Raw genomic sequence first — 21,899 nt, forward strand, 5'->3', positions numbered from 1 at the left:
ATCTAGAAGACTTCCAGAACACAGAACTGGAACCCCAAAACTCATCATTCTACACTAATCTGTTCAGCATTGATTATCAGTTTCATGAATGATGTAACATTCTGAATAATTTAGAGTCTTGTACAGATTTTATTTTAAAATGAACCATTACTTGCTATTATCATGTATGATTTGGGGAATTTTAAAGACGCTGATTTAAGTGTAGGACAAAGTTCGTTCCCCTCCTCCAACTGTGCTCTCCAAAGGATATTATCCATGTGTCAGCATTCAGGAGGAGGCTAAACTAAGGATGTGGCAATTTTAGGGTCCAAAATATTTCACTGGTCACAATAATTCCTTCTTCTGGGGTTTCATGTAACATAAGCCTTCCAATGCAAAATCCCAAATACCCTTTTATCTTACAAAATTACCCGCCCCCAACCTCTCACGCACCTGCACACAAACACTTAAAAAAAGCTCAGAGAAGAGACTACGACCACTCCCTCTACTGATTAATGACAGACACTCGGTGCCTGTTTTGGGCAAGCATGGCAGCCCCTCTCCACAAACGGATAAACTCCTGAGAGCTCCACTGGCGATGGTCATGGAAGAGCTGAACAGTCATTGGCCAAAGGCACGTCTGGCAGCTCTGTGATTGGCTGTCGCAGCCCAAAGTGCAAACCCCCACGGCCACGGTCACTGCCACCACAACTTTCCGTCCCAAATCGACACCGCAAGAAAGGCATATCCTAAATCCATCAGAACCAGCCCTCACAACCTGATTTCAGTCCACAGACATGACAGGTTTCTTTAGAACACAAAATATTCATGCCTATTGTCAGTCTTGTGTCAACACTTGCTTTTTTAACGCTTGTTTAGTGAGAACACGGACAGGTCACAGAGAGAACTGCCACAGCAGAGAGACCAGACTGAACAACCCGAATTCCTCTACTCACACTCCAGAGTCAGGAGTGTCACATGACCCTGGCTTCAAGTTTTGATTGGCTGCTCTTTAGCATTTACCTCTACAGCACTGCTCTTGCTGTAGTTCAAGAAGCAGATTTGCAAGAAGATGACAATATAGACAAATCGGTTAATTCTGCTATGCAAAGAAAACTAAAAACTGAGACATATAATACCTCTAACTATACTGAGGAATCTGTTATTTGTAAATATGTATATATACACAAATGTATATATATACACACATACATAACTATGTGTGTGCATATACAACATATACATACACCTTTGACAGTACTAGTAATAAGTGCTTAGATAATAAATTTGAAGGAAAGTTTCCATGCATTCTTTTCAAGAATCTCTTAACACTGCATCCGTGCCAATGGAGCAGGAGCAGTCGGTTGTGTTACATGAAAAGATGTCCTTCATTTGGCTAGCATTAGCTTTACACCATGCAGAAGGTTCCTGGCAGATTTCTCTGAAAGAGCAGGAACAGAAACTAAACACTCTGTTAAAGGCAAATTCCATTCAGCTATCAGATTTCTAAATGCCAGTCAAATTGCCTTTTTGTTGCATACTTGCTGTGTAGTGTTATTTAGTATTTATTGTTTTTAATAACTCTACAGCTCTGTAAATTGGCTTGTGTCAAAAATACTCCATGTGAGGATGAGGAAGCACCCAAAGGAGGAAGAGAGAAGAGGGTCTGCCGAAACCAGCTGGCGGCTGGCTCTGAAAGTCCTGTGGACGGTGACAGGTCAAAGGTCAAAGACAGCAGCAGCTGTCAGAGCTGCTCTGCTCCAGTGCTGTAGGAGCGCTGGTCTGTCACCATGAAGAAACAGGAAAGAGAAGAATAAAAGGAGAAATAAAGGGAGAAAATAAAACGTTCGGGGAGCTTCCTCCTCTTCTGAGATACTGCAGGCATTCCACCCCAGCAGGTGCACAGACACTGTCAGAGGAAGCATCTGTCTGCCGCCCGCCCCGCCCCCACCCACACCCCGCCCCCACGCCAAACCCCCCATCTCCACACCCACGGCCCGACCCGCCCCCACCCACACCCCGCCCCCACACCAAACCCCCATCCCCACATCCACACCCCACCCCCACCCCCGCCCCACCCCCACACCAAACCCGCATACTCACACCCACGCCCCGCCCTTCCCCACGCCCCAACAAAGACGGGGCAGACAACATGTTGCTCTCCCTTTGAGATCTTGGAACGGGCTTCTTCTTCCTCTTCACTCCCTCAAACGGGAAATCTCTTCCAAAGAATTCCTCTGCACCAAACAGTATGCTAACGATACAACAAAACAAACCACCAAAAAAAAGAATAAAAGGAGACTATATCCACAGCAGCTTCATGGCATGAAAAGCTTATGAGGAGTGTGTCTGAAGCGGCTGCTGCCAGCCCTCTCTCCTCATCAGACTCCCACACAGGCAAGGCTGGCAGCTCTAAGGCTCAAAGCAACGGATCTGAGAGAATCTAACAGCCTTCTAAAAACCCACTTCCTAATCCAGAGCTTCCCTACACCCCCAAAACCCGAAACGCCCCCCCCGGGGCCGGGGGCGTACGGGCCGCTCCAGCACGGGCTCCGGGTCTCAGCGTCCCTGTCGACTTGGTGATTGATGTGCGGTGGGTGTTTTGGCACGGAGGGTGTCCCCGTTGGTGGGATCCGGGGGGGGGGGGGGGGGGGGGGGGGCTGGTGTCCCCGCCCCGGTGCTCATCTGTGGTGCTGGCTGAGCACTGGGCTGGTGAGGGTTACATTCAGAGAGTCGTTGTGCTGGACCAGCGATGCGTGGCGATAGTGCAGCACCAGCTCCTTCAGCGAGCCGTACAGGTTGTAGGGCTCGGCGAAGCCGTACCCCGTCGCGGTCTTGTAGATGACGCAGTGCTTGACGTCTCCGTCCACACTGCAAGCACACAGAGGAGGAGAAAAAAAAAACGCTGGCGGAGACACACAGCAACGCGGGCCAGAAAGCTGAAAATCTATAATTTAATTTCATCCAACTTAATCTGAAAAAGGATGAATTATGAACAGCTGCACTGTATAAAACTGACCCAAATAAATGGGTTCCAGGAAAAGTTTTCCTGTGCCAAAAAGCCTTGTGTGGTTGGTGATGGGGAGGAGGGGGCCTTATCTATTCTTGAACTCACTATCCAAAATCAAGTAACACTGACTGCAAAGATACTGCATTCACTGAACAGATGTATATAACATTATGCTCTGTCCCTGCTATTTTATAAGATGATGTCAGCGTCCATTATATATATATATATATATATATATATATATATATATATATATATCTATATATATTCAGGAGGGGACATGGCAGCACAAGCCATCCTCAAATCAAGCAGTGTCTCTCAGACATGAGGTGCATGAGACAGAGGCCTGCACAGCTGTATATCTGCTCTGTAAATACAGCATCTGTGGCTGATTGCATGGAGAGGAGTAGCTGACACTCACACCACGGAGCAGGCGAAACTGCCCTTCTGCGTCTGGCTGTCCCGGATCAGGAAAGTGCCATCACACTTTCCCCTCAGCAGCTCCTCTGCCTGGGCCCGCTTGATGTTCCCCACGTACCAGGTGAGCTCGTTATGATGAGGAAGATCCTCCTCCTCTTCGTCATCCATCAGCGAGTACAGGCTGGGGGAGGGCAGAGAGAGAAAGTTCTCAGCCAAACCCAGTCATGCTGAGCGTTAGGAGAGTGTACCTGCAGCTACCTGCTTCCAACTTCTCCTGCAGCCGCTCAGGTGGGGTAAGAGCCGTATCAGCATGAGTACTTTCAGGTGCGAGACGAACAGGCCTCAAACGACTACATCATTCAGGTGCGAGACGAACAGGCCTCAAACTACTACATCATTCAGGTGCGAGACGAACAGGCCTCAAACTACTACATCATTCAGGGGAGAGGTACAGGCCTCAGAAGCCCTGCACTGAAGGTAGAGCTCATACTCACTCCTCAGCTTCGTTGTTGATGCCCAGCCACTCGTTGATCTTCCTCTGTCTCGTCCCCTTCTGCGTGAGCCACCTGCAGAAGCCCAGAAACCATCAGCACTCATCCCCATAACAAACCCAAACCGTCAGCACTCATCCCCATAACAAACCCAAACCGTCAGAACTCACCCCCATAACAAACCCAAACCATCAGCACTCATCCCCATAACAAACCCAAACCGTCAGCACTCATCCCCATAACAAACCCAAACCGTCAGAACTCACCCCCATAACAAACCCAAACCGTCAGCACTCACCCCCATAACAAACCCAAACCATCAGCACTCATCCCCATAACAAACCCAAACCGTCAGCACTCACCCCCATAACAAACCCAAACCATCAGCACTCATCCCCATTACAGACCATCAGCACACTGAGTTTTGTTAGTATTACAAGTGCTACTCTACACATGTACAAACACACACACACGCACAAAGGGTATAATAATTAAATCATCTTCTGCTCCCCCTCGCGGGATCACTAAAAAACAGACATAATTTTACATGTGTCCGGATAAATCTGCGTTCTGCAGTAAAAACCATTAAAGGGGGATTTCTGAACGCAGTGCCGGGGTGGAGGAACGCAGAGCACAGCTGAGGCTTACACCAGGTACTGCTCGCGGGTCTTCCTCAGCTGCATGAGGTCGGGCTTCAGGCTGTTCATGCGCTTGTCAATCTCGCGGTTCTCGGCCGCCTGCTGCTGCAGGTCCTGCTCCAGCTTCCTCTTGCTGTCGTGGATCTCCGTCACCCGCGACTTCAGCTTCTCCGAGTTGCTCTGGATCCTGAGGGACAGGAAGGGAGGAAAAACTCCACTCATTTCTCAGATACAGAGATCATCCAACACTGATCCTGGCAAACAGAACAGGATGAAACACACACTAAAAAAGTGGAGTAAGAAAATGCTCGGAGCACTGCTGCTGCACCCGTAGGCAAGGTATTTAGCCCACAGTTGCCTCAGAAATCGCAACCTATGTCAGGCTCTGCCGATAAGAGCACCCACTAAACGTCAATAATGTAATGCAATGTAAAGTCGGCGGTGGGAGAGAGGCTTCGTGATGCCCTGCGTGGGCGGAGCACGCTGTCTCTCAGCGTTTCCCAGCATCCCTCTCTGTGTGGGTTGGCTCGCCTTACCTCTGGATCTCCTTGTCGTTTCCTTCCCGCCGGAACTTCTCGATGTACTCCTTGCTGTAGCGCTCCTGCGTCTCACACTGCTCCTCGAAGATCTTGATGGTCTCATTGAAGGCCTCTATGGCCGTGCGCTTCATCTGCAGCTCCTGGGGAGAGGGGTCAGAGGTCACGCAGGCGGTCACACACACAGGCGCTCCTCTGAGGGGTGCGGGGCGCGGGGCGCGGGGCGCGGGGCGCGGGCGTACCTGCGAGGTGCGGGTGTACTCCTCGTACAGGGTGTCGTACTCACGACTCTTCTCCTGGTACTGCTCATGATAAACCTTCAGCTGCTCGCCGACTGCCTCCACATTGTCCTCCTTCACCACCTGGTCCTGAGGACAACCCATCAATCAACCATTCAACCATTTTAATCTACAGCGCTCTCAATAAAGGCTGTGTCACAGAGCACATTACACACACAACACTAAACCAGAAAATCAAACCGGAACAGAAGAAGAAGACAACGACAGTCAACAGACAGACACTGAGCTTTGAGCCCTCATTTTAAAAGGGAAACACGGCGACTCGCGGAGCAGCTGAGGATTGGGGGGGTGAAGGTGTCCCGCAGGTGTGCCCGGCACACCGGTGCCATACCTGCTGGAATCTGGAGATGGGGTAGAGCAGCCGGGTGTCGAGCTTGGCGTTGTACTGTGCCAGGGACTCGTGCCGGTAGTGACTGATCAGGTCCACCACGGACAGGAAGGTGAGCGGCTCAGAGAAGCCATAGCAGCTCCCCCGATGGAAGATCTTTATCAGCTTATTATTCCCCCCCTTCCTGCCACACAGAGAGAGTCACACACAGAGTCAGAGACAGGAGTCACATCACAGAGTCAGTCTGCTCTCTCTCTGCACTGTGCTGATCAGTCTCACCGGTGAATGAGTGTGTCCTATCTGAGAGTGAGTGTGTTATCTCTGCACTGTGCAGGTGTGTCTTACCTGAGAGTGAGTGTGTTATCTCTGCACTGTGCAGGTGTGTCTTACCTGAGAGTCAGTGTGTTATCTCTGCACTGTGCAGGTGTGTTTTACCTGAGAGTGAGTGTGTACTCTCCCTGCACTTTGCTGGAAGCGTCTCGGACCAGGAAGGTGCCGTCAGCCGTGTCTCTCATCTTCTCATTCACTTCCTCTCTGAAACAGATGCGGGAGTCAGAGAGCCGCTCACGCCCGAACACAGAAGCAAACACATTGTCTTTTAGGGAGAGCCACAAGGCTGCAGGCAGTTTTACCTGGAAATGTCCCCCCAGTACCACTCCGCCTCGCTCAGACCACCGCTGTTGCCGTTGGTGACAGGGGGGGTCATGGCCTTGCTCTTGGGGGGCTTTGGAGGGAGAGCTGGGGGGGAGAGTGGAGAGGGGAGGTGACTGACAGCGGGAGTCCCCGACCTCATACACCGCTACACTCTGCTGCAAGCACATGTCAGTCTGTCTGCTGGGTGCAGGATTTCCTCACTCAGCCAAGGTTTAGTTTCATGAAAATGTGCATGTGAAAATGGCCCTCACTGAGGTGTGTGCAGGTACTCACCTGGGGGGGTCTGCTCCTGCTCCCAGACCCTCTCCACCAGCAACCTCTCCACCACCAGAGCTGGCAGCCCAGGCTCCGCCTCCACCCTGACAATCAAACACAGGAACGGAACAGTATGACCAATGGGGTATGGAGGAACTCCAGTGAAGAGAGGCAGGTTATCATGGACAAAAACTCAGCAAAAGGAGAGCCAACACTCGATTATGCAACTCAAGCCAAACTGGGTCAACCGCAAACCCAGCCTAATCACAGCTGACGCATTCACCCGAGGGCAGTGACGATGACGTGTCACCTGACTCCGCCCACCTGGCTACTAGTCACTGTCTTTTTTCCCCTCTTACGCAGGCGTTAAGGCCAGTGTGTGTTTTTTAGGGATTTTCCCAAGCTGTTCTGTTTGCATGCCTTTTTCCAAGCCACAGGAAACCAACTCTGCCTCTCCTGTCAAAACACACCACGAAACCCTGAACCCCTGATCCCCCGAACCCGCGGCCAGGACCAGCATGCACTGGGAGGGGTGCCTCTGACCACAGCTGCCTCTGTGTTCAGAGCCGTTTCCACTCGTAACTCGTTTGATTTTTTCTGTCTCCCGCGGCGGACCGGGACGCACGCACCCGGGCAGGGGCCGAGACGTGAGCAGTGAGTCACTCTCGGGATCAGCTCTCCTCGGCTGGAACTGACGATGCTTTTCCCCTGAGCTTCCCCGTAATGAACCCAGACCCAACCGGTGTGTTTCTCACGGAAAGCTGCATTCCTCAGTGCTTGCTCCGGGAACAGCAGGTCATTATGCAGTGAATCATATTTAACCAGCTCAGCCCGCGTTTCAGTTTTTCACACCCCAGAAAGAGCTGAGCTGATCGAGCGCCGGGACAGAGGGGCTCGTTTCACACAACTTTCTGCTCTGCCACAGAAACCAGCTGCTTCCTGCTCTCCATCCTCAGTCTGCGGCTGGTGATGAGTTTGTAACAGATTTCCTGGGCTGTGATCCTCACCCCTCCTGGCAGCTGTGGGAAATGAAAGGGTTAGCACCAGCAGGACAGGTGCGCACTCACCTGGACACGGATGTGCGGAACAGCAGCGGGCCGAACGTGCGGCCCAGGGTTCGAGCGTCCAGGCCGTTCCTGTCAGAGTCCTGGCACACCTGGCCCAGGTGCTTCAGAAGGTACTGCAGGGTTCGCAGGTTCTGGGGGGGGACGGCGGGGGACTCCAGGACGCAGCGCAGCCGGCTGCCGCTGTCTGCTGCATACTCATCTGTGAGGGACCAGAGGGTTGCAGGGTCAAATCCTGGGTGGGGCAGTGCTGCTGTACAGGTTCTGACCCCATGCCCCTCCAATAACTACCCCACTATATCTACCCTGGGTAGTATTTTACACTCATTCTGTTTTATTCTTTTTTTTGCTGGGCAAATCTTCCGGTTGAGGGAAGCAAACCAGCAATCTTCCGGTTACAAGCTCTTCCCCTCCACCCCCTGCAGTCACACAGGAGCGCTGAAGCGAGAGAAACGCAGCCGCCCGCTACACTCACATGCAGCCAGCGGCTATTCATGGCTCTGCCAGTCACACGGAGAACGTCAGGGAGGCGAGCACTCACTGGAGGATGGGTGCTCCTCCACCTGCCAACTCCGCGGTGCCTGAGGAGTCGCAGCGTGCCTGAGAGCGGTCAGACGAGGCCACCCTGCCCCCACCCGTCCCCGATGGGACGAGGCCAGTGTGTTCTGCCGCTGTGGGCTCTGAGAGACCGTGGGCTGATGACCCAGCCGGGTCTGAGCCTAGGCTACGGGCCTGCACCCGAGACGAGCGCCTTGCTGAGCTGCTGTGGAGCCCTTGACTGGCATTTCAGCTTCTGCACTTGGCAGCTGGAAGTGCTAAAGTGGGGGATTTGGCGCCACCTACCTGCTCCCTGCTGCACTGCAGCCTGCAGCTCCTGGTGGACGGAGGCGGGGATTACAGGGGAGGGCAGGTCCTGCAGGTAACCAATCACGGCCTCTGAGAGAGTCTGGATGTCACATGACCCTCTGTCTGCCCCCAGCAACTCTGTCTCTGTGAGAAAGGGAAGCGTCAGTCAGCCGGCACCTGTGGGCACGGCAGATCCCAGCTCTCCAGCAACCCCTCGAACGGCCCTTTCCAAAAGGCCTTCAGATAGGCCTGACACTGTGCAACCAGACACTCCCCCTGGGTTCTAGCTCGCTGTAAAACCATTTTCAGTCGCTTTTAGCCACCGCAAACGAACAGAGACAGACACTGACAATTTGATGTCCCATCTCTCAGTCATGATGGCTGTGTAGCAGGTATTGAATCCAGCAAATCACTTCTATAAAATGCACAAACTGCAGGCTTTATCTTCCTTTCTGCTCTGTCCTGGACTCACAGGCACAGACTCAAAGCCTGCGTAATCCACCTGCCAGTCAATACAATGCACTTTTACTCACAGCTTACCTGACTGAGTTTACCTGACTGAGCTTACCTGACAGAGGTTAGCTCAGTGGGGTTACCTGACTGGGGGTTACCTGCGTAAGCACGTTATCCACTCACACAGCTGAGTATGCACTGAAGCCCTGTGAGAGGGCACACAGAGGCATGCCGACGCCCTCGCTGAGGGGGGGGGTAGGATCTTACCGCTGTTCGCGGTCTGTCTCTCTGCCCCGGTCCTGTAGAGCGTCTCGCAGTCCAGCCCTGCAGCAGAGAGAGGGGACAGAGTCAGACCCTGGGACACCCTGTGGGCTGCCTGCTTGTTCACACAGCTGCGCTTGTGTGTCTGCATGGGATTACAGCCAAAAAGGAAAAACGCCACCTGAGGGTGACCTGAGCAGCCGTTTACACCTGCCAACCAGGACACTGATTATACCTGCACCATATGGAGCTGTGCTCTAGTCCTAATTTCTGATCACACAGACCCTGAACACCGCTATTATACTGAGAAAGGGTCTGAACTAACCTACAACATCAGTCCTGCTCAGGTCACATTACCGCACCGACATCATTCCACTGTGAGCCGCACACCACATAATAAAGTTTCACATTTGCAGCGCATTACTACAGCTGAAACAGACTGATTTTTTACACCATTTTTTTTCATGCAACATGTTCTTTCCAGATAGGCATTTGGTCTCCTGGGGTCTCAGTAGAGTTGGAGCAGCCAAGCTTTGTCACAGTTTGAAGGAAGCTCTGCTACAAGCCAAATTCCACAGTGCAACAACAGCAATCTAGCCTCCTTTCCAAGAGGTTCAGGCGTCCGCTTCTCAGTAGTGACACAGCTACTGAGAAACTGCTGTGCAAAGTTATTGCTGGCCATATGGTGAGACGGAGACTCAAGCAAACACGGTCAGCTACATCCCAGCAGCAGAACTGGTCCAAACCAACTTCACATTAAGAGCAGCGGTTAACGGTGAGCCATCCCTCATGCTGGATTTAACTGGTTCCCGCGGAGACCGGCAGACGTCCCTGAGAGTGACACCATTGCTGTGTGAGGCTGTAGGTTCATTCAGTCCAGAGTTTCCTCAGCCTCACTCCCAGTGCTCAGAGACAACAGCATCTAAACTGCTGGCTGACAGATTGATGAGCATCAAACACTGTGGGCTTCACAGATAACTGGAGCATGTTCTGGGGGGAGAGAGACAGACCCATCCCGGGTGGGGAGATTCTCCTGTCCTGTCTGCAGATAGCCTGAATCAAAGCTCTGCCTGGCTAACTGCAGCACTGGCCAGGTGGAAGAGATCAGAAAGCCCATCATGGCTTCACTGAAAGAGACCGTTTCACACCCAGAGCCAAAGCCAAGAGAGAATAAGACAGAACCAGTTACCATCGGTGACACAACGAAGCTTCATGAAACCCAGAATGGGTGGAGCTACAGGATGCTGTCAATCACTGACTCCCAACTCTCCAATCAAAGAGACTTTACTCTCCATGGCAACGCACTGTGATTTCAAAATCAGTGATTGACTGACAGCACCACGTATTCTGGAGGTCAGGGAGGCTCACTGTGCAAGCTCTAACACAAGCGCAAAGGTCTGTGCCTGCAGGAAGGCACCTCAAACAGCCAGGCTGAGAGGGACAGAGAGATCAATGCCTGTGCTACAGAAACACCCGAGATGACACCCCCCCCCACCAGCCCTGCCCCACCCTCAGTCAGGCAGACTGCTTTTTGCTTTTTATAGGCAAATATAATGCCAGGTGGGGCCATTTAGATAAGAGAAACACCTGATGCACGGCACTCTGGCACGGAAATTTCGGAGAATCCACAGGTGCTACGTGCTCTTTAAAGCACACGTTTTCACATGGCAACGCTGCTTCTCTCTCTCTTTCCCTCTCTTTCACTCTCACTCTCTCTCTCTCCTTCTCTCTCTTTCACTGTCTCTCTCCCTCTCTCTCTCGTTAACGAGTTGGGCACTAACACGTGGCCTCAGCCTCCAGACTCCTGAGCTGTGCTGCTCCTCACTGCCTTTCAGTGGCTGTGAAAGGCACACCACCTCTCCCACTCACATCGGCAGGGCTGTTATAGGGAGACTGGTGTCTCAGCGTTAAGGTCTGCAACTACACCAACAGAATGTCTGCTCCTCAAGAGGTAAGACTCACTATGTCTGCTGTGAGCACGCAATTCCACAAACGGTAGTGTCTCTCACTGACTGGCTGGCTCCCCCAGCACAAATGCAGTACATTAGTCTTACCACCAGGTGGCAAAAGAGTACTGACAAAAGGGGTCCATCCGTGTAGTCACAGCCCATGAACACTGACTGCAGAGTGAGGCTGACTGTAAGCACAGCACTGACAGCAGAGTGAGGCTGACTGTAAGCACAGCACTGACAGCAGAGTGAGGCTGACTGTAAGCACAGCCGGACTACAGAGTGAGGCTGACTGTAAGCACAGCCGGACTGCAGAGTGAGGCTGACTGTAAGCACAGCCGGACTACAGAGTGAGGCTGACTGTAAGCACAGCACTGACAGCAGAGTGAGGCTGACTGTAAGCACAGCACTGACAGCAGAGTGAGGCTGACTGTAAGCACAGCCGGACAGCAGAGTGAGGCTGACTGTAAGCACAGCCGGACTGCAGAGTGAGGCTGACTGTAAGCACAGCACTGACAGCAGAGTGAGGCTGACTGTAAGCACAGCCGGACTGCAGAGTGAGGCTGACTGTAAGCACAGCACTGACAGCAGAGTGAGGCTGACTGTAAGCACAGCCGGACTACAGAGTGAGGCTGACTGTAAGCACAGCCGGACTACAGAGTGAGGCTGACTGTAAGCACAGCACTGACAGCAGAGTGAGGCTGACTGTAAGCACAGCACTGACAGCAGAGTGAGGCTGACTGTAAGCACAGCCGGACTGCAGAGTGAGGCTGACTGTAAGCACAGCCGGACTGCAGAGTGAGGCTGACTGTAAGCACAGCCGGACTGCAGCCAGCAGCAGCACTGTGCATAAGTATAACATAAATATAATAAGTGGCCCATCCACATCCCAAACCTTCTGAGAGGAGGTAAAAGGCTCCTGAGGAAGGACAGGTAGCAACCCTTATTTCCTTTTTTAAATACTTGCTCGTAGAGGATGGGACACTTCTTCAACTAAACCACATACTCACTCTTGCCAAACACAGCTACCACTTTCTTTTTGTCACCTACAGCCTCAGAGCATTTCCCATCATACCTTGCTTCTCGATGGCCTCTACCAACTTCACCAGCACAGGGGGAGCACACTCTGGGGGGGAAAACTGCTCCGTCAGGTCCAGGACAGAAACGGCTGAAAACAAAAATAAAAAAAACTGGTTACACTTTTCAGCACAGAAGAGATTTAACATCCCACTGAGGATATGAGTAATATCACCATAATTACTGTATCACGCAATACTGAAGGAGGGAGAGCACTATTTGGAAGAAAGTACAGCAATACACTGCTGTATATTATATATTCTATGTCAAGGATGCAGAGTAACTATCTGGTAAAGGACAAATGGAGTAACCACTGATCACAGAGTAACAAAGGTTTCAGAACTGTTCAATTCATGTGCAGAACCCAGAACAAATCAGACAATGAGATTCAGATCAGAACAATAAAAAACAGACCTTCAGTCAGTTTAAAGTTTATCCATTTTGTTTTGGTTTTTTTTTTGGACTGCCCGGCCTCTGTGAGTGTCAGAATGCAAAGAAACAGATTCTAAACTTTTACTGTGCAACTTTTCCACTTCTATTTCAGTCCCCTTGGTGAGGTTTACTGCAAGTCAGACATGGAGGGTAATGGAAAGATTCAAAAACACAACTAAAATAAAATCTAAACTAAAAGTGCGCCTTTAAAAAAGTCTGAGAGGGAAAAGAGAGGCGCTCCCCTCCTTCCCTCCCCCCGCCCCCACCCCCGCCCGCTGCCTTGGCCCCAGCCCATTGCGTGAGTGGAGCACAATGCAGGATTTAATAAAACCCTGAAGCGGCAGAACGCTGCTGGCCGGCCGCCAGGGCCTCCTTTTCGGCCTCGCCACAATGAGCGCGGAGCTGAGCCGCCAGCGCCGCCGCCAGCGCCGGGCCCGACCGCTGCACATTATTCACACCGGAGTTCAGACAAAGCGCCGCGTCAGCACATTCCTCCCCTCCCCGGCGCTGAAACGCAGAGCCCGCTCTCCCTCTGTCTCCGGCAGACTCTCTCTCTCTCTCACTCTCTCTCTCTCTCTCCCTCTCTCCCTCCCTTTCTCTCTCTCTCTCCGTCTCTCTCTCTCCATCTCTCACTGTCTCTCTCCATCTCTGTCTCTCAGTATCTCTCTTTCTCTCTTTCACTCCCTCCCTCACTGTCTCTCCCTCTCCTCCTGCTCCCAGGCTGGGACAGACCCCCCCCCCCCTTCATTTTTAATCTCTGCTGTTTTGGGTACAGTTCTCCCTTCACCCAGACTGCCACGGTCACCCCCTCCGCACTGCTGTAGTGCTGGGTAGAGGAGGCAGACCAGAAAGTTCAAATAATTACTTCTTCTCTGAAGGGCTCTGTTCTGTGAGCTGTGGTTTTCCAAGAAACAGAGAGAAAGTAAAAGGAAAAGAGGAAAAAAAGCCTTTCCCTCCCCCCGCACTCAGCATTCCCCTCCCCCAACCCCTGCCTCTCCGCCTTCAAATCCACAGAACTGATCCTGGAACAGGCACGCAATGTACTCATACGCGCTCACGCACTCTCACACACACACACACACACTCATACACATGCGCACTCACTCACTCACTCACACACTCACTCACACACACACTCACTCACACACACACTCACACACACACTCACACACACACTCACACACACACTCACACACACACTCACACACACACTCACTCACACACACATTCGCACGCACGCACGCGCACACACACATAAGACCTCAAAAATTTCTACTTTCCATATGGTCACATTAAAACGCATAACGACTATCGGTCAACCTTCGTGGCTCCCCTCTGGTACACCTCTCAGGGACAGCCAGCAAAGGACAGGACAGACGAAAACACAATGATCCAACCACTCACACAAAAGCTGTGAAAGATGACAGGATAATAAATAACAATAAGGCTTCTGTGTGTTTAAACCGTAGCCAGCAGCACAAATGGTTCACTGCCAATGGCTCCACTGACCACTAAACAGAAGACAACTGCTTCTGGTCACACTGCACTCCTCTTCTCTTCCGCACAATGCAAGATTTAAGCTTTGCAGATTTTAAGCTTTTCTCTCTAAAATTCTGACCCCACATTTAAGTTTTACAGTGATTTCACTGCTAAAAAGGGAATTTACAACCCTGAGACCAGGAGGAACTCTGACTCATGTTTCCTGTGTTCCAGCACTGAGGGGGTCAGGGACCCTGAAACTGGGCAGTTGTGTTCTGACCTGTGCGAAAGCACATATTGGTTTGCGTGGTGGGGCCGGTCGACACATCGGCCAATAAGCACTTCCCACATTATTGGTTGAGCTGATGTGCCCTCTGTCTCCCAGCAACAGCTCTGCCGCTTTGATGTTCCCTAATGACGGCAGTCAGTGACCCCACTTTGCAGTCTGACCTCCTGGACCAAACCAACAGGCCTGTGGAATTACACACAAAGATATTTTTTACAAAAACATCATGTTGTATTATAGCAATTACAAAGCTAATTTATCAATTAGTTCAAGTAAGAGAAGTGAGAGGCTGAGAGTAACTGGCTGTTTACCTCGTGTGGTGAATGAAGGCACAGTGCTAGCTTTCACCATCTACAGGCTACATAAGTTGCAATTACCTTGCCCCATATGTAGGATAATGGATTCCGCCAGTGACATTACGATGTCAGAGATCACATTTCAGTGTTTTTTTTTCTTTAACATCCCCGTTCCAAATCTGCTCTTTATTTGCAAAACAAAAACCTCAACAAATGGAAAGCAAATTGGATTACAGTCCTTTACTTCCTCTGGTAAGTACTGTAACCTCACGCTCCTGTTTCCTGCGTGTAGCTACAGCAGCGAGAGCTGGCAGCAGGACACCAGCTTCACCAGGCATCTCGCTTTCATTTCTGCCGACCAACAGGCCTACTGAACAGCGATGGACGTTGGATGCACACAGGTTGCCCATTTGCTTGTCCGAGAGCAAACGTCTGCACCCCAGGCTGAACGATCAGGGTCCGTCTGTCTGAACCGATGGAAAAGCCTTTATCTGTGTCTGTGCTGACAGCTGGCAGCGGAACACCACATCGCGTTAGAGGCAGCGAAGGCCACCAAAATGCATCCGACCCAGAAAGCATGATGAAAGGAAGCACAAAAGCCAGCTGATACACCACTGACTGGAACATACGTGGCGGTCGTTTAGGTTTAGTATTTAGCATTAAGCATTTGCATGGCTGTCTTTATTTAGCTTTGATAATCCACCATTACCAGTCCATCGGCAACCTGCGGTGCCCTTCATCATTTTTACCCGACACAGAAAACGCCTCTTACTCCTCACAGGTATCATTAAACACTCAACCGCAGTCACTTCACGGTGCATTTATTCAACCCTCATCCAGCACTGTGCCTCAGCGTGAAAAGCAAAAACCAGCCTCCATCTGCATGCGGCTCCAGCATCAGACAGCCCCGCAGAGTGAGAGGCAGGCCCTCTGAATGAGCTGCCTGCCTGAAACTGTAAGCTGGACAGAGACGTGCTCCTGTGGCAGGTACAGCTGAATGACGTCCACCACCACCAGCATGCCAGCCATTAGCCTGTTACAATACAGAGGGGAGTGTGTGTGAGTGTGTGTAGAGTGGAGTGTGTGTGTGTGTGTGTGTGTGTGTGTGTGTGTAGAGTGGAGTGTGTGTGTGTGTGTGTGTGTGTGTGTGTAGAGTGGAGTGTGTGTGTGTGTGTGTGTAGAGTGGAGTGTGTGTGTGTGTGTGTGTGTGTAGAGTGGAGTGTGTGTGTGTGTTGAGTGGAGTGTGTGTGTGTAGCTCCAGTCCCCCCCTGTAGCTGTAGGCTTGCTGAAAAGCTGAGAGTGTACGGCCACTCAGAGTGTGTGAATGCACACACACCTCCAAATCCTCCCATGCTAATGTCCCTCTCACTGCCTTTCTGGAGATGGAGGGAGGTGTTTCAGGGCCTTCATTTACCCAAGCAATACCCCCATCCCCCCCCCACACACACACACACACACACACACACACACACACACACACACACACACACACACACACACACACACACACACACACACACACACACACACACACACACACACACAGTGAACGCCCTGCCCTGTGCTCTGGGTTTCGTGAGAAGGAATACGACTTTCTGGAAAAGCAGCTGCAGCCCTGAAGTCATCCTGGCTTTTTGGAAAAGGAACCAACCAATCATTTCCCGCTCACCGCGGCCAAGGCCGTCTGCCTCTTGGCAGGCCTGCAACTGAACATGTCCTGGGAAGCGGCGAATGGGAGCTGAGTCATGTGACCCGGGCAGCCAGCTCCATTCACGCTACGCTGGGCAGGTCTGAAGCTCTGCTCTGCTTCCAGAACCCGCTGCGGGAACGCAGTCACAAGGTAAACACGTCCCATCTGCGAAAGTAGCTCCTCTGTGATTTATGCAGCTCTCGTCGCCTAAATACAAGTTGTCACATATCAGATGCAGACTGAGACGTCTTTCAGGGGCTAGACTGCCATGCTGCAGCCAGTTAAAGCTGATCTGGAAAGCAAGGCAAGCACAGCATAGCAATTACTGTTCTTTTATAGGCTATTTAGTTTTACTATAATTCTTCCTTTCTGACAAACCCCATTTAGGCTCAGTCCAAGAGCTTTGGAGACGTGGTACTAATGTTCCAGACAGCTGGCTGCTCGTGCTGGATTAATTAATATCTTCTGTGTGAGCACCAGGCATTTGGGAGCACAAAGCGTATTAATGAAAAAAGTCCCAATGCACACAAAGGAGAACAAAGCTGCATTCCGTTTCCTGTCTACCCGGTATTGTGACATCACACAGTGGCAGAAATGCATTCCACAGGTGAGACTCTACCACCGGGACAGTAAGCAGGGTAGCAGACCAGCCTAGCAGACCTGCACCCCCTTCCACAGCCTTCCCCTCAGTCTTGGCAGAGATTCTGAAAAACCAAGCGAACTCGTTCAGTAAACGATGGTGGAATTCTGACTTCGTTTCACCAGAGAAGAGGTAAGGAGGGAGGGAGAGAGCAGAGGATCAACCAGACTGGCAAAACAGAGGGACAGAAGTGAGGGCAAGGAAAGCTGGAGGTTTGATTCCTCACTGGAGGGGCATACTACTTCCATACCCTCAAGCACGCCAAAACTTCACCGAGAAAATATCCACCTGTACAAGCAGGCCATGTGCATGACATGAGCAAGGTAAAGCTGCTCTGTATGAGGGAGTCCGAACCTCAAAACTCTCACCAGCTTCCTGGCCACGGGTATGGATCAGACACAGGGAGTGGTGTCTAACACCAGGGAGACGAAGACAAGGCAACATTTCAGCCCACAGGGGTCTGGTCAGTCATCCACCCATCCGATATCCTGGCGGAACAAAATACTGTCTCATCTGTGACTCCTAATAAACACTGGCACACGCAGCCAGACTCCACAGTGACTGCTAATCCTCCACTCGGCCCCTGCACCGTCCCATGGACGTGCACATGATCACCTGCGATCACGACCGAGCTGCTGGTCCCAGCCTGACCTCATCCCGTCTGCGTGCCGGGGCCGTCCCAAGCCCTCAGCCTCCCGCTTCCCACCCACTCTCCCTGTGTGGCCAACCGGCCGCTGTGCTGTGGGAGTTTGCCTGCTTGGTAAACATGCTTCGCAAACAAAAACTCTCACCACAGCCTTTCAACACAGACCTGCGGTACAGCGGAGGGGAGAAACAAGTGGACCACCCACCCAAACACTGAGTCAATGACAGACGGAGTCCAACAGCCTGCAGCATGAAGCGAAACCCTGCTAAATGACCCCAGCGCACGTCCAAGGCTCGTCCACGGACCGAGAAATCTACAGGAGGAAAAAAACGCAACCTCTCCCTCCTCACGCAGCCCACAGATCTCGGACGGAAAAGACACACAGGAGCTATAACGGGCACGGCCTCCCCCGCCCGGCGCCGAATTCTTCGAAAGCGATCCCCTGGTAAGGCACTGGGAACTCGTTCAAGAGGCCTCCTCTTTCTGAGAAGAGCGGAGTGCGAATGCTTTACAGCTGCCGGGAGACGGTGTGTGGGGGGAGGGGGGGGGGCGGTTCACAGGGCTGCGAAGCCACGGTTCATTTCCACAGGCATGAAAGCATGAGGCCAGTGAGAGAAGCTGGAACCTGGCTCAGCACTGCAGGGTTTACGGTGAGACTGATCCCCTCCCTCCACTGCCGCTGTCCTCAGACAGTTACACCTCACATCCATTTTTCATACCGTACGGGCGGCTTTGAAGGAAATCACTGCATTACACATGCTATCCCATAATGCACCTCTAACTCCTCTTGCCGTGTGACAGGCCAATGGATGTGACTCAGACACTGAATTACTGCTCTGATTCTTTATGGTACCATCACACAACACACAAATGACCACTGTGGCTACCCACAGGCCCTTGTTCCGTATTAAATGTGAACACGCTTCTACAAACCTGTAGTTCAGATCACCTGAACACCTGAACTGAACACTACCTTGGACAATGTAGCCACACAGCTGCTAGGAAGTCTACACAAGACGTATTAAAGTTATAATCTTGATAAATGGAACATCCAACCAAACCACCTTCCCAGTACTACAGCACAACTCTTGACTGAAAACGTACTTTAACGGTTCTATGTTTTCCAGAGGGGTTTCAGTCCTCCTTGGGAGACACGGCAGGCAGAAAATGGACCTTTATCTCTCTCCCTCTGCGCAATCCCCCTCACCCTAACGGCACGCGCTCTCTGAGCAGATGCAGAACAGGTGAGATTTTCGTTCCGCCGTGGAGAGTTTGGTCTTGGAGAGGCGCGGAGCTGGCTGCCTGCTCCCCCACCCCTCCTCTACGGGGAATGAATAGATGGCAAATATTGGAGCAGAGTCACATGACCGGGGAGGAACGTGCCACTTCAGCAGGAGACCCTGTACCTGATATACAAGCCCTTTCTGCAGACCAAGCCTCCGAGCCAGCCATGATTTACCGTTTCCTTAAGGGTGCATGGGGGAGGGGGGGGGGTTAAGGACAAACATAAAAAGGAGCAAAGAAGAGGGAGGGCAAAGGACACCATTGGGGGGGGGGGGGGGGGGTTGAGATGGAGGTGGAGGTGTGGGGAGAGCTGTGGAACATCCCATAACAGCAGAATTACTTAAGTGAATGCTACTCATTAGCTACACAACAATGACAGTTTCAAACGTCAATAAACATGTAAGGTGATATCACTGGGAAGAAATTTTCAGCAACAGCAGAAACTGTTCAGTTCATCACACCTGAACCTTCTACACCTATCCTGCAGGAGCACCTCTCTGAGGTCAGACACGTCTGAGCCCTGTAATACCTGCCCACAGGTCAGCTCACAGCCGTGCCTGAGCCCTGTAGTACCTGCCCACAGGTCAGCTCACAGCCGTGCCTGAGCCCTGTAGTACCTGCCCACAGGTCAGCTCACAGCTGACCGCAGACACCAGCAGCTGTCTGGGGAACACCGGCGGGGTTACACTGAGGTCAGAGCTAAAGTGCAGACCTCAGCAAGTCAGGTGGGACAGACAAGAACAGACAGAGAAGAGAAGGGGCATGCACTCAGACTCAGACATGCGTCCATAACTCAGAAGTGCAAGGCCATTTATTAAAATTACCCAATTAATTTTTTTAAGGCGTATTTGACATCTGAGGTTCTCTTTCTTCCCCAAATTGTCATTTTGAGTAACGTCTGGGGGATATTTTAACATCCACCAAAAAAAAAAAAAAAAACTGCCCACTGACTTCCACACGTCTTGTCATTTCCTCTAAAAATAAACAAGTCCATAATTTTCTGAAATTCCCACTAATTAGGGGGATAAACACCCTGCTGGCTGTCACCCAGAAACACGCACCGTTTGGGCTGGTCTCCCAGCGCTGGCGGAGGCAGCTGGAGTCTGCGGAAAAGCAGCGCTGCAGAGCAGAGCAGCACAGGCCTTGAGAGGGAACAGCGTGGCCAAAAACGCCGTGTGTCAGAGGAGACGAGAACGCCTTGTTCTTGGACACACCGTTCTGAAACTTTGGAAAGATAGCACTCACTGTATTGACGCTCAAGCCCAACCCCATAATGTTCTGCTAACGTTCTCCAAATGCTCACAATTTAAAAAGCTCTGCACACCGGACAGCTGCTGCACTGTGACCAAACGGTGGGCTTTTTCCTTTGCATTTTCCCCAAATTTTTTTAACTCGGCTACTGTAATTGCCAGTTGTAAGTTATGCTTTTCATGTTGTGACTGCCATCTGCATATCAGGCTCGCCTCACTACGATATCTGCACTTGGCGGAAGGCCAGTCTGAGGCAAATACAATCCACTGACAGTCACAGTAGGTGTACATGTGTCTCTTTCACACTACAGGTCCCAGAGTGCACCAGGAAACAGATGATGTCAGTGGACAGGAGCACCCCACTTGCAGGCACCTTAAAGAGTCGCAGGGTCCCAGAAGCTGACGAGGGAACCCTGTTTGGGCTATTTTGGGCTATCCACTCCTAACACTGATGGAAGAGAGCCGATTTGCTCTGCCACTGGGGGCTCCCGGGTGCTGCTGGCATTTGGCACGGCTGGACCAGCCACAGCCACAGGGTTCAGCCTGCTCTGTGAACTAATGCTTTACCTGTCTGAGCCACTCCGGAGCCCGGGTGGGAAGTTTTCAGAAATTTAACATTTTCGTGAAGCATGATACAAGTCGCTATATAGTTACATAAATAGTAGCTGTGTTACTGTACTTCATAAGACATAATCTACTACAGGTTGGGACAACTACAAAAAACAAACTGAAGTGAGACACAGAGGTCACATGGCTGGAGGGTGGAGTCAGAACCCTACCTTGCTGTGCAGGGGGCGGAGCCGGCCTGGGAACTGCTGGGAGGGGCCTCTGGAGACGTGGCTGACTGGACGGCAGTGACATCATCGCGGGCCCCACGTACTGGACGTATGTCCCGGGGAAGTCCCCCCTCTGCTTGGTACGCTCGTTGACCCCCGTGATCCAGCCCACCCTCTCAGGGTGCTGCTCATCCCCCTCCGGCACCCCCAGGGCCAGCAGCGACGCCTTGCTGACCATTAGCACGTCCCCCGGCTGCACGTCAATGTCCTCCTCCCAGTCCCTGCTGTAGGCGTATAGCGCCCGGTATTGGAAGCCCTCCGCGGCCATTCCTCAGATTACGCAGCGGCTGCCAGCAGTGGTAACGGAGGTAACGGAGAAAGGTAACGGAGGGAGGAAGGAGATGCTGAGGGTTACGGCCTCCCAGGGCGGAGTCAGGGCTGAGGATTCTCACTGGACAGGTCACGCCGAAGCCGTCACCCGAGACAGAGGTGCATGGCCGTGTGAAGGCGTGGCCGTGGCGCGGGGGGGAGGGATGGGGAGGGGGTGAGGACAGGGGGCGCAGACGGGCAGCCCGCTCAGTCCTGGCCTGTGTTGGCGAAGTGAAGCACCTTCCTCAGCTTAAATCCCCTGTTTAACCAAACGATGGAGCAGAGGGACCACGTTGGCAACATGCTCTTCACAGCAGCCAGAGATGCACTGTGGGGGGGGGGGGGCACTGAACCAGAGGGGGGGTCCGCTTCTGTCTGAAGGTGGGGCCGGAAATGCTGCTCACTCCTCCTGAGGGAGGCGCTCACGTCACACACCTGCGAAGCTCTCAAGCGGCACTACCTGCAGAAAACAGGGCCAAAAGGAAAAAGCC

At 52.0% G+C, this 21,899-nt stretch overlaps 1 protein-coding gene across 1 annotated transcript; it reads right to left on the reverse strand.

Annotated features, from left to right (window-relative positions):
- Positions 1-2,636: 2,636 nt before the first annotated feature.
- LOC118795451 (phosphatidylinositol 3-kinase regulatory subunit gamma-like) lies at positions 2,637-21,714 on the reverse strand. Its single transcript, XM_036553921.1, has 15 exons — positions 21,043-21,714; positions 12,259-12,351; positions 9,241-9,297; positions 8,518-8,664; positions 7,678-7,876; positions 6,629-6,714; positions 6,334-6,439; positions 6,137-6,235; positions 5,705-5,885; positions 5,317-5,442; positions 5,075-5,217; positions 4,549-4,725; positions 3,904-3,975; positions 3,411-3,590; positions 2,637-2,850 (listed from the first exon to the last, which is right to left on the reverse strand). The coding sequence occupies exons 1-15, from the start codon at positions 21,365-21,367 to the stop codon at positions 2,661-2,663; spliced, it is 2,181 nt and encodes a 726-aa protein (XP_036409814.1). The 5' UTR covers positions 21,368-21,714; the 3' UTR covers positions 2,637-2,660.
- Positions 21,715-21,899: the final 185 nt, after the last annotated feature.

The sequence above is a fragment of the Megalops cyprinoides genome, chromosome 20 (assembly GCF_013368585.1).
Source record: "Megalops cyprinoides isolate fMegCyp1 chromosome 20, fMegCyp1.pri, whole genome shotgun sequence".
Lineage (NCBI taxonomy): Eukaryota > Metazoa > Chordata > Actinopteri > Elopiformes > Megalopidae > Megalops > Megalops cyprinoides.

What these genes read in the sequence shown, in the direction of transcription:
- LOC118795451 (XM_036553921.1), bottom strand. Translation starts at nt 21,367, where the DNA reads ATGGCCGCGGAGGGCTTCCAATACCGGGCGCTATACGCCTACAGCAGG. An exon ending in AGAGGCCATCGAGAAGCAAG is followed by an intron (nt 9,298 to 12,258) that starts GTATGATGGGAA and finishes TCTCTGCTGCAG; the next exon opens with GGCTGGACTGCGAGACGCTC. An exon ending in ATCAACAACGAAGCTGAGGA is followed by an intron (nt 3,591 to 3,903) that starts GTGAGTATGAGC and finishes GCCCTCCCCCAG; the next exon opens with CCTGTACTCGCTGATGGATG.